General features: G+C 44.0%; 1 protein-coding gene across 50 annotated transcripts in view; it reads left to right on the top strand.

The window, feature by feature from the left end:
* Positions 1-10,139: 10,139 nt before the first annotated feature.
* Positions 10,140-17,817, top strand: part of ATXN2 (ataxin 2) — a 116,721-nt gene continuing 109,043 nt past the window's right edge. For 8 of the 50 annotated variants that reach the window (XM_072725115.1, XM_026018785.2, XM_026018783.2 and 5 more), the window contains exon 1: positions 10,567-11,101. In XM_072725115.1, the coding sequence (XP_072581216.1) occupies positions 10,875-11,101 (227 nt within the window). In that variant the 5' untranslated portion in view covers positions 10,567-10,874. Of the gene's footprint in view, positions 10,314-10,564; positions 11,102-11,822; positions 11,994-12,643; positions 12,704-13,335; positions 13,437-17,817 lie in introns of those variants that run through there. The other 42 variants (XM_072725111.1, XM_072725106.1, XM_072725105.1 and 39 more) reach the window with 19 other exon arrangements.

Here is a 17,817-nt window from a genome sequence, read left to right as displayed (position 1 = left end):
TGGCCATGTGAATGAGTCCAGGCCAGCCTGCAGGATGATTAGAAATATGTGGCCATGTTGTGTTGATCATCCCCCAGCTGACCTAGAGCCAACATCCAGATGTCAGTGAGGCCATTCTAAACCATCCAATTCCAATCAAGCCAGCCCAGAAAAGAATTGTTCAGCCAACTTATAGAATTTTTTTTTAAAAAGTTTGTTGTTTTAAGCCACTATGTTGGGGGGGGCTATTTTGTTACACAGCAAATGCTAACCAATACACAAATATTTAGGATGTTTTTTAAAAAACTTACAACAGCTTTAAAAAAATGATGTCTTGAGATTGTTAGAAATTGCAATAACAGGGGAACCCAGGTGGCTCAGTTAGGTGGCCAGCTCTTGGTTTCTGCTCAGGTCATTGTCTCAGGGCTGTGGGATCAAGTCCTATGTTGGACTCCCTACTTAGCAGGGAGCCTGCTTGGGTTTCTCTCCCTCTGCCTCACCCCACTTACATGTACATGTGCATGTGCTCTCTCTCTCTCTCTCTCTCTCTCTCATCAATCAGTCAATCAATCTTTAAATAAAGAAGGAAGAAAGAAACAGTAACAGGATTCCTGAGTCATTTTCAGGGTACCAAAACCTATCCATTGCTTATTTGATGCATGAACACTTGTCCAGTATTGAGACGCTGAGGACAGACATAAGCCACATGTGCAATGGAAGAGAACAGGAGTGCTGATCACAGGAGTGTGAATCCAGCTCTCACAGGGCTTCAGCAATTACCTCCTCAAGCCTGCCGAAGTCTGGTGACTAAGCATAGTTCCCCAGGAGGCCCCTTGCGGTTTCCTGGCTTCAGGGTCTCTGATGAACTAGACTGGCACTTTCCCGAATGCCGGTAAGGTCATATCACAAGCTATTAACCAGAAGAGAAGTAAGCTTTATTCAGTGAGTGAATGTGAACTCCACCCAAATCACGTGTGATGGAAACACATGGGTAAAGCAGGCTAGTTGTCCAGCTGTCCCTCTCACTGCCTGGAAATGTTTGGGTCATTAGGGGGTGGCCTTGGATGTTGGCCCCACCATTCTGGCCTGTGGTTAGTAGTCATTAGCAGGTCTAAATAGGAAGTATATGCTATTTCGGGCCCAAATAAGCAAACATGTTTTAACTGAGAACTATTATCTATCAAATCAAGTGAGCTCAGGTTTATTAAGTGCCTACTACAGATAGACTCAGTAGGTGGCAGGGATGAATGGATCTACCCGTTTCCCTGACTCCCCTATTTGGCTGATCTAGCATTTCTGTACAAAACAATACAAAGGTGGCAGAAAGGGAAGTGGAGGCAGTGTGTGTGTGTGTGTGTGTGTGTGTGTGTGTGAAAAGTTTCTGAAACTGGCCCTTTTTTCCTATGGGAATCAGGATTTACTGCCTAGAGGTTGAGAATGACAGTTTGTGGTGGAATAAAACAAAATTAAAGTAGTATGGACAGTAATTGATCTTACTTTGGGAAAACAGGGAAGGGAAGTATGTGAGGGAGTCAGTGGTGAGTAACTTCGGGTGGCTCAGGCCACTACTCGTGTCACCACTTCTACAATGGGGTGAACACCAAAGGAAATCCTACAAATAAAAGTCCTTTAGGAGCCATGAAGTGTTGTATAAACAGTAGTTACTCTTACCAATGCCCTAACATTCTATTTTTTTAAATAAAGGTAATATCTGCACAGGGTAAAATAAATTTCTAAAAATAAATTTTCAAACAGTGCAAAAGGTATATAGCAAAAACCTCTTCCTCCTCCTTAGCCTCCTAGTATTGTTTTTTTTGTGCCCCATCTAATCTAGATGTATGCATATATACAGTTAAAAAAATACATATATATAGTCACACATACTTTCCTTTTGTTTAGCCCAAGTAGGTGTATGCCATACAAAATAATCTACACATTTATTTATAAATTGTTCTATTATTTTATTTTTAAGTTTTCTGCTTTTTGGCTTAACAAGTTTTCCCTCAGCTTTACTGAAATATAATTGGCAAGGAAAAATGTATATATTTAAAGTATATAACATGATGATTTGATCTACGTAGACATTGTGAAGCGGTTCTCACAATTCAGTGAATTAATTTTTCATCTTCCATGGTTATCATTTTTCTCTTTTTTTGAAACCACAGCTCTTTTTTTTTTTTGAGGTTTCATTTATTTATTATTCATGAGAGACACAGAGACATAGGCTGAGGAAGAAGTAGGCTCCCTGCTGGGGAGCCTGGGAGTCTGATGTGGGACTAGACCCCAGGACCCCAGGATCACACCCTGAGCCGAAGGCAGATCAACCACTGAGCCACCCAGGTGCCCCTAAACATAAGAGGTTTTTAAAGATCCTTTCAGATCAGTGTAAATAAAGATCTACCTCTTTCTCACTGAACAGCTGAGAATATTCCATATTCCACTGCATTTGGGATACCCTATAAGGCGTTTAACTTCTCCCTGCGGATGGGGCTTCTATTCTCTGTTCCAAACAACACTGCAGTGATTATTGTGTATTCATCTCTTCACCTTTGTTGGGCCAAAGGAAAGGTGCACTTTTAGTTTTGACAGGCTCTGCCACTGTAGATGGTGACTTTTACATTTGTCACCTCTCTAATCAAGCAACAGGCAGTCGATAGGGTGCCAGGTCACTAGAACCTTGCATTTGATGAAAACAAGAAGGGGTGTTTGTTTTTCCCAGAGCCCACTCAGACTTTCACTATTTTATATGGTAAAGTGGTTTAGGGACCAAATCATTGTACGCAGACTGCCTGGGTTCAAATCCTATCTCTAACTTATTTTATTTTATTAAGATTTTATTTATTCATGAGAGACACAGAGAGAGGCAGAGACACAGGCAGAGGGAGAAGTAGGCTCTTTGTGGGGAGCCCGATGTGGAACTCTATCCTAGGACCCTGGGATCATGACCTGAGCCAAAGGCAGACACTCAACCACTGAGCCACCCAGGTGGCCCTATTTTATTTTTAAAGATTTTATTTATTTGAAGGTGCCTGGGTGGCTCAGTCAGTTAAGTGTCTGCCTTCAGCTCAAGTCATGATCCTGGGGTCGAGCTCTGAGTTGGGCTCTCTGCTCAGGGAGGAGTCTTCTTCTCCCTCTCCCTCTGTGTGCTCTCTCTCTCAAATAAATTAAAAAACATCTTCTTAAAAAAGGATTTATTTGAGAGAGAGTAAGTACAAGTCAGGGGAAGTGCAGAGGGAGAAGCAGACTCTGCACCCAGTGGGGAGCCCTATACAGGGCTTGACCCCAGGTTCCTAAGATCATGACCTGCTAGCTCTAACATTTAATGAATGTGACCTTAGGCAAAGTGACTTAACCTTTTTGTGCCTCAGTCTCCCCATCTGTCACATGGGACTAATAATCCTATCTACTTCATAGGGTTATGCAGGTTTTCTCAACCAACCTTGGCACTATTCACATTTGGAGCTGGATAATTCTTGGTGGTGGTGGTGGGTGGGGGGCAGTATCCCTGGCCTCACTCACAAGATGCCAGTAGCATTTTCTCTTCAATTGTGACAACTAACAATATCCTCTGAGGGACAGTGCAAAACTCTCCCCTTCCATTGAGAATCAGTGGGTATTGTGAGGATTAAGTGAGTGAGTTATTATGAGTTATTATGTAGAAAGCAGTTAGAGTAGAGCTGGTCCATAGTGAATGCTGTAAAAGGGCCTGCAATTGTTATCATTCTTGTTCTCTAGTCCTGGCCTACCTTACGGAAAATAAATAGTTTTGATAATATAGGGGCTTAAGCAAGACAGTGAGGATTGGTAAGCCCATATCTGACTCCACTCTGAGACAAGAATCCAAGTCTTTATTCTAAGATGATAGGTCAGCAATGCCAGTATTAATTATAGTCTGATCCCTCTGGGGGTTCCGCTGTAGGGTTCCCAGTATCTTGTAGCAAACTTAACAAGATCCTATGCTAATGGCCACTTCAGCTGTCACCAGTGCTGCGCACAACCATTTTAAATCCCCTCCTGCATTCTCCACATGGTGCATGCTTCAAATCTCTGGGTTTCCATAAATCTGTGGCCCCTGGAACAACAAGCTGCCCGCAAAATTCACCCAAAATAGGGGGTGAGTGAAAACAAAAAAAGAGAGAATGAGGAAAAACAAAAGGCTGCGTTTCTTTAAATTTCTGGCTCTGCACAGCACAGGCATTTCCACTGAAAAATAAAGAATTCTTTCTTCTGTGTCTATTTCAGCTGGCATCCAGCTCTTGCTTCGTGAATAATGTCACCGCATCATTATTCTGTTCCACAAGGTAAAACAAAATGAGCAACTTAACAACCAGAGTGTGCTTGTGTGGAGGAAAGACTCATTTAAAAGCTTTTCAGATAATGTTCCTGTTGTTCCCTACTATTTTGTCACCCTCCCCCCCCCACACACAAGTTTTTTCAAACCTATGGGAAAGTTGTTATTTTGCACACAAGGTGTATAAATAATGCCCTCCTGGAAGAGCTCCACACCATACATGAAATCTTTTTTTATTGCTTTAGTCTTTTGGGATTCCTGGAGTGTCTACAAATAGATTAGCCTCTAAGAATTCTGAGTAACCATGGTTAGAAAAAAACACTGGTTTAATTAGCCATGGTCCTATTTTTGAAATTACATCTGCTCTTTTTTTTTTTTTTAAATGAAGATTGATCTATGCAAAAACTTGAAGAGGATGGACTTGGGGGGGTGCATGTTAGTTTTGATTTGAATTAATTTTCATGCTTTTGAAAGTGAAATCAAGAGTATTGAGTGAATAATGTATCATCATACATTAAACATGATCAAATGAAGAGCGTTGAAAAGTAATGATTGGAGAAAAATGAATTGCTGGAAATACTGGATCATCTGATGCATGCTGCTGTACTGAGAAACAGAAAATCACTCTTTGCATTTCAGCTTTGCATGGCTACATCCGTTTTTCATCCCCAAATGCTCAGACTTGATTAACCATTGAAGTGATTAAAATTAAAGGGCCATGTGGCTTGCTGAAGGGTCACTGAAGATCACTGAAGGGTCTGAAGTGACTGAAGGGTCACTGAAGAAAGCAAGTATGGATTTCACAGAACTAGGTTCCCAACTTTGAAAGTCTTTATATGCTTCCTCACTTGACACTTTCTTCATTTCTGAAATAGTGGTCGAAATGGCCACAATCTTTTTTGAAGTTTAAATTTAAGTAATATTTCTCAATGTCAGAACTCTTTCAGAACAATGTTCTTCATTACCTTTGATGACAACTCGCCGGTGACACTTGTTGGTTTGGTTTAAATGGCTGCCTAAAAATCACTTAGGAAGCATTCAAAAATTAATTAACTAATTAATTTTTTAGATTTTATTTATTTATTCATTCATGAAAGACACACAGAGAGAGGCAGAGACACAGGCAGAGGGAGAAGCAGGCTCCATGCCGGGAGCCCGATGGACTTGATCCCAGGTCTCCAGGATCTCGCCCTGGGCCAAAGGCAGGCGCCAAACCGCTGAGCCACCCAGGGATCCCCAGCATTCAGAAATTTAAATTCTATTGGTTATAATATTCTGATTTCAGTATTTGTCTTTAAATAATTCTTTTTTAAATTTTAAAGATTTTATCTTTAAAAAAATTTTTTTTGAGAGCGAGCGCACATGTGTGCACAAGTGGGGGGAAGGACAGAAGAAGCAGACTCCTGGGGAGCAGGGAGCCCATTGTAGGACCCCCAGGATCACAATCTGAGCCCAAGGCTGACACTTAACTGACTGAGCTATTCAGGTGCCTCTTAAAGATTTTAAGTCATCTCTATACTTAACTGGGGGCCTGAACTTACAACCCCAAGATCAAGAGTTACATACTCCCACTGAGCTAGCCAGGTGCCCCTTTAAAGAATTCTGAAGGGGCACATGGGTGGCTCACTGGTTGAGTTTCTGCCTTTGGCTCAGGTCATGATCCTGGGGTCCTGGGATGGAGTCCTGCATTAGGCTCCCTGTAGGAAGCCTGCTTCTCTTTCTGCCTATGTCTCTGCCTCTGTCTCTCATGAATAAATAAAATCTCTTAAAAAAAAATTCCGAACACATGTGGAAATCATAGGAAATACAGGGTTTTTTTTTTGGGGGGGGGTCATCTGTATTGGTTGTCTTTTGCTGCATGACAAATTACCCCAGAATTTATTGACGAAAACAACAAAAGGGCTGGGATTTTGGTGTGGCTAAGCTGAGCACCTCTAACTCAGGGGCTCTAACAAAGCCTATTAAGGTGCTTTGATCAGGGCTGCAACCACATCAAGCCTTGACTGGGTGATGAATCACTTCCAAGCTCGACCAGACCACACGGCCATCAGGTCCTTACTGGTGTGCTTGTGGATAATTCCTTGTCATGGAGGCCTCTTCAAAAAAGCGAGTGAGAGAAGGCAGTCCAAAATAAAAGCCACAGTCCTTTTATAACCTAATCTTGGAAGCGGAAACTCAAATTTTTTTCAAACTTTTTGTTGGAAGGAAGCCACTAGGTCAGCTCATTGTCACTTGGTGGGGATTTCACAGGGTCTGACTGCCAAGAAAACAGGATCATATAGGGTGGTCCTATAGGCTGCCTACCACATCATTTTTTTTTTTAAGAATTATTTTAAAATAAACACATGCATGTAAGTGGGGCAGGGAGGGGCAGAGAGAGAGAGAGAATCTCAAATGCACTCCCCCCACTCCCTGGCTTCTGAGCACAGAGCCTGATGTGGGGCTTGACCCCCAAGATCCTGAGATTATGACCTGAGCTGATATCAAGAGTCAGATGCTTGGGACACCTGGGTGGCTGAGTAATTGAGCGTCTGCCTTCAGCTCAGGTTGTGATCCCGGGGTCCTAGGATTGAGTCTCGCATTGGGCTCCCTGCGAGAAGTGTGCTTCCTCCTCTGTCTATGTCTCTTTCTCCCTGTGTCTCTCAAGAATAAAGAAAAAAAAAAGTGGGATGCTTAACCAACTGAGCCACCCAGCTGCCCCGTACACAATTTTATTGAAAGGTTCATGATCCTGGCATTTGCATTTGAAGGTAGACCCCTCTGATATCACAGTTGCTATTAAATAGCCACATCTTTAGATGTCTAGAATGGAGATGAAGGATTTGCAATAAAACATTTTTTGGTTTTGGGTGGTGATCATCCTTTGCCAAAGAAAACAGGGGTGTGTGTACAGAATAGACTCCACAGTAGAGGTTCTCTTGGTTTCCATTTTATTTTATTTTTTTTAAAGATTTATTTATTTATTTATTCATAGAGACAGACAGAGAGAGAGAGAGAGAGAGGCAGAGACACAGGCAGAGGGAGAAGCAGGCTCCATGCAGGGAGCCCAACGTGGGACTCAATCCCCGGTCTCCAGGATCACGCCCTGGGCTGTAGGCAGGCGCTAAACTGCTAAGCCACCCGGGCTGCACATCTTGGTATCCATTTTAATATAAAAGCAGAGGGGTGCCTCAGTGGCTCAGTTGGTTGAGCAGCTACCTTCAGCTTGGGTCATGATCTCAGGGTCCTGGGATCAAGCCCTGCATCAGGCTACCTGCTCACTGTGTAGCCTGCTTCTCCCTCTGTAGCTCCTCCTTCCTTTGCACTTGCGTGCCCTCTGTCAAATAAATAAATAAAATCTTAAAAAAAAGAGAGAGATTTTAATGATAAACCCTTAACCATTCCAGATGTGGATGTAAAATGGCAATCACTTTGGAAAAGAGTTTTGTACTATCTTTAAAAAGTTAAAAATATAAATTTACCAGACCTGCCAGTATTCCATTACTAAGCATCTGCTCAAGAGAAACAAACACATATAACCACATGAAGACATATGTTTACAAAAATGTTCATAGCAGCATTATTTATAATAGCCCCAAACTTGAAACAATCTAATGGTCCACCAACTGGTTAGTAGATACACAAAATATGATATGTCCATACAATGGAATACTACTCAGTGATAATAAGTAATGAAACACTGATACATGCTAGGACATAGATTAACCTCCAAAACACTAACATATGCTAAGTGAAAGACGGCAAAGACCACTTATTGTTAGAGTCCATTTATGTGAAATGTCTACAGTAGATAAATTCATTGAAAGTAGATTAGTGGTAGTTGGGGTTGAGTATAAGGATCCTTTTGGGGTGATGGAAATGCTCTGAAATTAATGGTGATGGTTGCATAACTCTGAATTTACTGAGAATCATTGAATTGTATACAAAATGGATAAATTCTGTAATTTGTAAATTATACTTCAGTAAATTGCTAAATATATTTTCAATGATGGTAAAAACTTTCTCAGCCTAAATGAAATCCAGTTTAGTTATCAGCTTCAGGTTTTCTTATTCCACTTCTATCTCCCACCTGTCTGCAGTTTGTTCCTAAGATTGAATTCTGGGATCTTGGTTCCAGATATGGTTAAAATCATTAAACCAAAGTTGATTATATTCCTATTATGGTCCTTCTTTTCTTTCTTTTTTATTTTTTTAAGAGGGCACCAGCAGGGGTAATGGCAGGGCAGGGTGAGGAAGAAGCAGGCTCTCTGCTGAGCAGAAAGCCTAATATGGTGTTCAGTCGCAGGACCCTGGGGTCGGGACTTGAGCTGAAGGCAGATGCTTAACCCACTCAGCCCCCTAGGTGCCCTTATTATGGTCCTTTTTTCTTTTTAAGATTTTGAGAGAGAGAGAGAGTGAGAGAGAATGTGAAAGGGGGGAGGGGCAGAGAGAGAAGAGGAGCAGCAGACCCGCAGCTGAGCAGGGAGCCCCACACGGGGCTCAGGGCTCGATTCCAGGGCTCTGAGATCATGACCTGAGCTGAAGGCAGAGGCTTAATGGACTGAGCCACCCAGGCATCCCTCTCATCTGGTTTTCTAACCTCGATTTCCTTTGGGTTAATTTTTAAAGGATTTTGCAACTGTTGGTTTAAAAGACTTTTTTTTTTTTTTGCTTCTCTCTTTTTAGAAAGATTTTATTTATTCATGAGAGATGCAGAGAGAGAGAGAGAGAGAGAGAGAGAGAGAGAGAGGCAGCAGGCTCCATGCTGGGAGCCTGACGTGGGACCCTATCCTGGACTCCAGGATCACGCCTTGGGGCAGAAGGCAGGCGCTAAACCGTGGAGCCACCCAGGGATCCCATCTTTTTCTTCTCATCCTTCTTTTTACCCCAGATAGGAAATAAAGCTAATTTCCTACTTTCCACGTATTTGCAGAATTATGATAATTTTTGCCTGGACTATCTAGGAGATTAATTTAAATTTGGCTACTGGAGACTTGTGGTTTAATCATTCTCCAAGTTTTCCTGTGTCTTTACCTCTATCTGACACTTTTGCTTAGACTGAAGGGAATTTTGGTGGTCCTCCCACCCCCATCATTTCCTTAAGTAGTTTTACTGAAAAAACTAAACCAAAAAACAAGAAAACTTCGATTCTTCGCTCAAAAAACAAAAAAACCCAAAATACAAAAAACCCCAAACAACCCTACTTGCTTCCTGTTTAATTGCAACACATTTAAAAAACGCACTACTGTGCTGGCTAGCAATCTAAGTTAAAGTAAAACTTCTGAAGGGGCCAAGGTCTGAAGTTCGCACATTCTTGTGAGGTCTGTTCCGTCTCGGCCAAGGGAGACCCCATTATACAGAGCTCTACCAATCACGTACATTTCCTTTTGAGACTCATGAATGAGGAAAAAGAAGTTCAAGTGAGGGGAAAATGGGTTCAAATGAAGGTCAGATACCCAAGGTTTCTGGCTACTGTGTCGCTGGGGTGGAAAAAGTGGGGAAAAGGTAACCAGATGTAGGTGGCCCCAGGAGTTTGCTCAATTCCAACCAACCCTGTTAGTCTCGGCAGGGGAAAAAAAAAAAAAAAAAAAAAAACAACCCAAAAAGGATTGCCTTTAGACCCATCCACTGACGCGGCGAGGGCCTACTGTGTGCCAGGTGCGGGGGACACAAAGACAACTACGGGACGCTCGTGTTCTAGATGCTTCTTACGTAGCACGACCGTCTTCGCCCTGGAGGCACTCGCGGTCCACGTTGGAGGTGGCATCAGGTGGGGGTAAACACGGGCTCTCCCGGCAGTTAGAGGACGCCGAAGGATTACTGGGGGGCGGGAGAAAACGTTCCCCTCCCGTCCTCTAAACTAGGCCTGCCCTGAGGGCGAACACAGACACGCCCTCCCGAAGGGCAGACCCGCCTCGGCGAGGGCGGATCTGGGCAGGGCCGGCCGCCGGGCCCTCACCCGACCCCGGCGAACTCGGCCCAGCGCGGCGCCCGCTCCTCACGTGTCCCTCCCGGCCTCGGGGTCGTCTCACGTTCTGCTTCCGCCCGACCCTTCCGACTTCCGGTAAAGAGTCCCCGTGCCGCACCACCGCGCCCACCCGGCATCGCCACGCGGCGCCTCTTGCGTGGCAGACCCCCGATGCGCTCGGCGGCCGCAGCTCCTCGGGGCCCCGCGGCGGCCATCGAACCACGCCGCTTCGCCGCGGCCAGGTGGCCCGGGCGGCGCTCGCTCCCGCGGCCGGCGCGGCGGGGCGGGCGGGGCGGCGGCGGCGGCGGCGCGGCTCCGGGCCCGTATCCCTCCGCCGCCCCTCCCCCGCCCGGCCCCGGCCCCCCTTCCTCCGGGCAGCGCTCGCCTCCCTCCGCCTCAGACTGTTTTGGTAGCAACGGCAACGGCGGCGGCGCGTCCCTGCCCGGCTCCCGGAGGCTCCTCGGTTTCGGCGGGCCTCCCCGCCCTTTCGTCGTCCTCCTTCTCCCCCTCGCCGGCCCGGGCGCCCCCCCGGCCGCGCCATCCCGCGCCTCCCCGCTCGGCGCCCGCGCGTCCCCGCCGCGCTCCGGCGTCTCCTCGGCGCGCCCGGCTCCCGGCTGTCCCCGCCCGGCGTGCGGGTCGGTGTATGGGCCCCTCACCATGTCGCTGAAGCCTCAGCAACAGCAGCAGCAGCAGCCGCCGCAGCAGCCGCAGCCGCCGTCCGCGGCCGCCAGTGCTCGTAAGCCCGGCGGCAGCGGCGGCCTTCTCTCGTCGCCCGCCGCCGCGCCGCCGCCGTCCTCGGTCTCGTCCTCCTCGGCAGTGGCTTCCTCCTCGGCGGCGGCGGCGGCGGCGGCGAGCGCAGGCGGCGGGCGGCCCGGCCTGGGCAGGTGGGTGTCGCGCCCCAGCCCCCCTCCGCTCCGGGCCTGCACGAGCCCGGGCCTCGCGTCCCCTCCCCCGCGGCCCACTCGGTCGTCCCCGCCCCGCGGCCGGCCGGCTTGGTGGGGTGGGCTGGGGGCCCGCAGTGGGGGGGGGGGGGACTCCCCACTCCCCTCCAGAGCCCGGGGACTTGGGGTGGGGGCGTGCTACGGGATCTCTCTGGGAATGTCAGGTCGTGTCCAGCCTCCTGCAACATCCCCACCCCCTCCCCCAAACGGTCAAGATGGAAGGACTGGGCAGCCTCCCCCTCTCCATTGGAGTGTTCGGGAGGGATTCACAGGTCTCACCGATTGTCAGCTCCCGTTCCTCCTGTAACCCCAACATGGAGGGGATGTTTGGGCAGCGCCCTCACCCCTCGTTTAAATATTAACCTGGAATGGTCTTTAGGTTTTGGTTCAGTCTCCCGAAACTTGCCAACTCCCCTTTTGGGGAATAACGAGGGAGGGGGAAAGTTAGGGCAGCGTCCCCCCTGTCCGTTAAAGGGGCAGCCGCCGGGCTCATCGGAATCCTTGGGGGTCCGTCCAGTGTCCGTAACCACCCGATTCCCCTGCCCTGGGAAGGATCGAAGGACGGGATTGAGGTGGCTCCCCATTTAAATGCGGCGGCGGCGGCGGCGGCGGGGGCTCCGGAACTCCTGGAATCGTCAGGCTCTGTGCAGTCTCCCGCAGCGTTCCGCCCTCCCCCACCTGAGGAAGGGGTGGGGAGTGCCCGGCCCCCTCCCGGCCTCCCTCCTTCCCCCGCAAGGCCTGCCCGCCGCGGGTGGTGGCCGAGCCGCATTGCTGTTCCGAGGCCGCGGAGGAGAAGGCGCCTCTGAATCGTGGTGGGCAAGGGCCGGACCCAGGCGTGCGTCAGAAGTCCAGGCCAGAGCGGGGACGCAGAGGGATGGTGGTGGCAAGGAGCGGGCACGCTGCGCATTTTCCCCAACCCCCGCCCCAGTTTTTAAAATTTCAAGGGGGGGGGGGGCGGGGATTGCAGAAGGGGACGTGGTGGGGTTCCTGAAGGCAGAGATGCAGGTGTTTGCGTCGTCTCCTTTCGCCCCATAAACCTAGGTTTCTGGTGGGGATTGGGGGCCCTGTGTTGTCTCAGCTAACCGAGTCTGATTCTGGAGGGTGTGTTTGTGCGGGAGGGCCTGTTGGGGGGGTGTGTTTGTGTGTGGGGGGGTGGTTGTCAGTTCGTATTTCACGAACTAAGAAAATGCTTAGTGTTCAAACGGGGCAGCAAATGTCAATAGACTCCATTCCATTGTGGCCAGTGTCCTTAACTTGGGGAGTGCCGGCAGAGCTCACCAAGGGCACGCAAGTCCGTTTCTCCTGTGCCCCGAGCCCATCCGTGTTGCCTGCACTGCCTTGCCTCCCTTAGGCCTAGGCGGGGTTGGCAGAGTCAATGACGAGGGTCTTCCTGAAATAGACACCCTGGGCTTTAGAAGGTGGGATAAGGAGGTTTTTCTATTTTTACTTTTTCATGCAGTGAGGTTTTTTTTTTTTTGAAAACAGGTTTTCAGCAGTCTATTTCCAAAGAATCTTCATTTGTGGCAAGAGAAGTTATCGGTCAAGGTAGATCAGAGCTGATTTTTAAGGAATTCTGCTGCTTTCAAGGGGGAAGGGCGAACATTGTGGTGTTTTTTTTTGTTTGTTTGTTTACTTCTACCCTACCTCCCCTCCATGGTTGCCCCTTCTCTGAACCACCCACAAATGTTAACCTTGCTCAACTAGTTCAGATAAACTGCTTATTTTCCCAGCTTTTTATATTTAGGATTCTGTGACTTCAGTATCCCTTTTTCAGTGCCATCCAGTGAAAAAAGGAAAGATTTTGTACATAATTTTTATAGAAAAGGATCCATGTTTTTTTCTTCTTAGGTATCAGAAATTGGGCAGATATATTCAACTTGTTCAAATAAAAATTAAAACTTGGGCTTTTAAGTTGCATTGGCTCTCCTTAGGCTTAAAAATTAGAGTAAAGAATTTGTTCCAGACTGGCTTGAGTGATCAAAAATATTTGGGATGTTTTAGGACCAAAGATCTTTTTCTGTTCTTTGAAACTTTATAAACATTTAACGTTAATTTAAATTTTTCCTTGCTTTAGGTTCTTTTCTTTGAGACATAAACTCTGGCCCTTATTCTTTTTGATAGATATGTGAAGTTCTGTTTATTGGATTCGTATAACGTATACTTTTATTTTTCTGTAGATTTTTAATGTACCTGAGAATTCCTTTGGATTTTGAACCCCTGCTCCTGGGTTGTGAACTGGTTACAATTTCTAGAGCTTCCTGTCTCCTCACATATGTTGGTGTGCATCAGCAATTAAAATAAGTTTCTGGGGCCAAGGGTAAAGAAAGAAAATGCAGCATCGGTTTTGACGTGTTTAGAGTAGTAAAATATTCTTGAAAATCTAGAAATTCACCTGTCTTCTGTAACATTTCATCATGTTTGACTTTTTTTTTAAATAGCGGATTTTCATGGCTTTTAAGACCTTATTCTGCCTTAAATTATCACATATGTTTTAGAAGGTGGCTGTTTAAAAAAAAAAAAAAAAAAAAAAAAGAAGGTGGCTGTTTTCTCTATGAACAACATACCCATAATATTAAAGTCTGTTAATCCAATTTTTATTTTTGCCTTTTACCTTTTCTTTTTTATGTATATGTTATTTTGTGGTTATTTTTTCTTTTTCTTTTTTAGCATTGTATTACAATTTTTTTTTTTTTTAGGTTTTTGGTTAACCATTCTTCTATTATTGGGGTTTAGGCTTACACATCTTTACTATTGTAGATAGTGGTGCAGTAAACATCTTTATACTAATAGTTTTTGGTTTTAGTCTAATTATTGCCTTAGAGAAAGTTCCCAGGAGTGGTTTTACTAGGTCAAAGGGCTTCAAGATTTTTATGCTCTTGCTAGCTGTGCCATATTACTCTTCAGAAGACTTGTATTAGTTTCCATTGCCAAGAAGGTGGCTCTTCTATAGAATGGTTCCTTTGTCAAACACTGTGGGGGATTTTCAAGGGAAAAGTTGTACTTACTGTCAAGTGAATACATTATTAAGTGCTTTTGTTAGCTACCTGATTATTTATACTTTGAATTTGATTTTGGTTTCTCTGAGGACTTAATGAAATAATATAAGGGAAGATGCTTTGAAAACAGTAACTGTTAACACTAATGAGGATACATGGTTTAACTATTGTGCTCATACTTTTACTAAGTAGAGTGAGTAATGAAAGTCCTGAGAAACTTGCTCTGAAGCTTGTTGTTATTAATCTCCCTCATTCATCTAAAAGTATTTTTTATTAGCCTGTGTTAGCCTGTGACCAAGTTATTTTTGTTAACTTTTATATAATTTCATGGCATTGTTGGGAATTATCACTGGTTAACCCATATCTCTTCCCCTACCACATTCCCTTCCCTATTTAAAGAAATAATGAGTCTACCCAATTCTTTTACCTATTGTTAATCCTAAATAATACATTAGAATTTTTTTGGATGCAGGATTTTTAAAAATTTTTCATTTATTTTTATTTTTTGAGAGAGAGAGAGAGCAAGAGAGTTTGATATGGGGCTCCATCCCAGGACCCTGGGATCATGTGCCCATCTGAAGGCAGATGCTTAACCAACTGAGCCACTCAGGCGCCCCTGGATGCAGCATTAAATGTGAATAAAAACTTCTTATTTTAGTCATTTTCAGCTTAGTACTTCTCTTCTTTCTCTTAAGGCATTCATTGCAACTTGGAAATTCTGTTGCAATTTAGTATAAGTTTCATTATGTTTTCACTTAAATGTGAGACATTCATTTCTTTAAGTATCTTCTAGAAAAGCCTAAAACATCGACATCATTGAACACATAAATTTATTGAAAATCTGCGTACAGGCAGTTACAAGGGCTTGGGACATACCAATAAATAAAACAAAGATAGCTGCTCTCCTGGTGTTTCCATTCTAACATGATGAACTAGACAATAAGACCTTAAATTAGCAAACTGTGTATAATATTAGGTAGGAGTTGTGGGATTAGAGGAGAGCAGATTAAGGGTATAATATGGGAATGTGGGGGAAGGGAGTGGGTTACAATTTTAAATGGGTTGGGGAGGCTTCTTTGAGGAGGTAACATTTGAGCAAAGTTTTGATGGTGAGATTGTTAGCCATTTGCTTTTTCTTTACACTAATGAGTCATACGGCCCCATTTGTAGTTTATAAGGTTTAAACTTGTATCATCTATTATTTTTTTTATGTGGGTATTGATGATAACATTTGCAGTCGGACCAAAAAAGTTAATTGATGTTGAGGTCATCAGAAGTAAGCTGTAGATGACTATTAAAAGATACATTTTTTTCTATTGAGCTTACATATTTTTACCTAATTGAATTAATTTTCATCCTAAGTACCTAGAGAAAATATGCTTCTCTTTTTTAAAGATTTTATTTATTCATGAGAGACACAGAGAGAGAAGCAGGGACACAGGCTGAGGGAGAAGCAGGCTCCATGTAGGGAGCCTGACGTGGGACTTGATCCCGTGTCTCCAGGATCACACCCTGGGCTGCAGGCGGCGCTAAACCGCCGTGCCACTGGGACTGCCCAGAAAATACACTTCTTAAGATGGGGCAAAAACCTACATCGAATCTTTGTCAAAAAAAGTAATCCCGTAGTTGCTTAAGGATTTTGTATTTTGAGAAGTCAAAAACGTTCATGGTGTCAGTCATGGTGTTCCTTTTTTGGTGAAATGTAAGTTTGTATTTTCCGTGTCTAATTAGAGTTAAAATTTTACAAATTTTACACAGGGGAAGTTATATCATAGCTACTTAATAGCCATATGTTTCAACTTAAGGGAAGATCTGTTTTTTTCTTTTCCCCCCTGTGTAAGCTACAGCTGTGTTAGAAGTTACTTTCACCATGGCAAAGTGTGTTTCTATCCCTTGAAAAGGATTTTAAATTTTTAGGAGATTTTTTTCCTGGAATTGTAATTTTCTGTTTTGGATAGATAGTGATTGATTGCATTTTGATATATAAAAAGTTGAGCCTGAACAAAATCCTGTTTTTGTAGCTATTTCAAATGATTGTGACAACTTCAGCTGCAATATAAATAGCTTATTAACAGGCCTACCTGTTACTGTTTGTTTTTAAGTGAAAGTACTTGTTTTTGCTTTTGAAGCACATCTGGGTCATCTATGACTGTTACCACACCACAATTTTAAGAGGTCAATACAGTGGTCTTTTTTCATGTTGTAGCAAGAGTGTTACTAAAATAAAAGTAGGATGCTCTTTCCTCTTGAGGTCTTTTTGCCTGCTTAGAAGTTAGACCTCAAAAATAGAGCTATTTTTATCAGGAAATTTACTCAACAGTGAATGTGAAGCTGGTATCAAGCCTTTGAAAGTTTGTAGCATCTAAATCTTCAATTTGTAATGTAGGCACTTTGAACGCATAACCTTTGTTAGCATTATCTATGATTGGAAGTAGGTTGAACTGTATCTTAATGTGTTTTTTGATATCCTCGAAGTATATTTTTCTACTCAAATAGACTTTCTTCTACTTTTGAAGATAAATGTTCTACGTAGAATAGTAGTAGTCTCCATTGAGGTGCTTGCCAAACAAAGCAGATTTGCAATTTTGTAGGCAGTGGTGTCATAAACCACTTTTCTGTTATTTAAAACACCAATTAATTCAAGAGATTTTTATGTCTCATATATATAACATATATAAAATTTTGGGCGCTGTGACACGAAGATATGTATAGAACATGGTTGTGGATCTTCAGCGGATCTTAAGCAGCCTGTAGCATAATGGAGATGAGAGATGTACTTGAGCCGGTGTCTAGAACAAATTTATTTATTTTATTTTATTTTTAACCTTTCTTATTTTTGTGAGTATAATTGACAAATAATGTTACATTAGTTTGAGGTAAACAAGCTAGGGATTGGACAAGTTTATGCATTATACTACATTTACCACAAGTATAGCTGTCACCTGTCCCATTACATCATTATTAAAATATCTTGACTTTTCCTTATGCTCTGCTTTTTATTCCTGTGACTGATTTTATCTCTCTCTTTCCTTCACCCATTTTGCTCCCCACCTCTGCAACTACCACTTTTTTGTATTTATAGTTCTGATTATGCTTTATTTCATTTTTTTTAAAGATTTCATGTTAAGAATGGAATCATATGGTATTTGTCTTTCTTAGTCTGACTTATTTTCACTTAGTATAATACCCTCTACACCCATCCATGTTGACTCAACAGATTTATTCTTGAAATTAATAAACAGTCTTTGTACAGGTACTGCCTCATTTATATATGAAAATTCTCTTGTAATTTGAAAAACCCTAAGTCTTAAACACTCATTGTAGAAAAGAGTGCAGAGAATCAGAAAAACAAAACCCAGTCTCCTTTAAAATCATCCAAAGTCTTTCCTTTGAGATAATTATTGTTGGAAGTATGGAGCTCATCTTTTCAGACTTTTTGTGAACATATATAGAAGAAACAAAATGGAATCATAGAGTACATACTGTTTTGGCTTCAAAAGCATCCATTATCGGGATCCCTGGGTGGCGCAGCGGTTTAGCGCCTGCCTTTGGCCCAGGGCGCGATCCTGGAGACCCGGGGTCAAATCCCACGTCGGACTCCCGGTGCATGGAGCCTGCTTCTCCCTCTGCCTGTGTCTCTGCCTCTCTCTCTCTCTTTGTGTG

Source organism: Vulpes vulpes, chromosome 10 (assembly GCF_048418805.1).
Source record: "Vulpes vulpes isolate BD-2025 chromosome 10, VulVul3, whole genome shotgun sequence".
Lineage (NCBI taxonomy): Eukaryota > Metazoa > Chordata > Mammalia > Carnivora > Canidae > Vulpes > Vulpes vulpes.
This window is presented reverse-complemented; position numbering and strand designations above follow the sequence as displayed.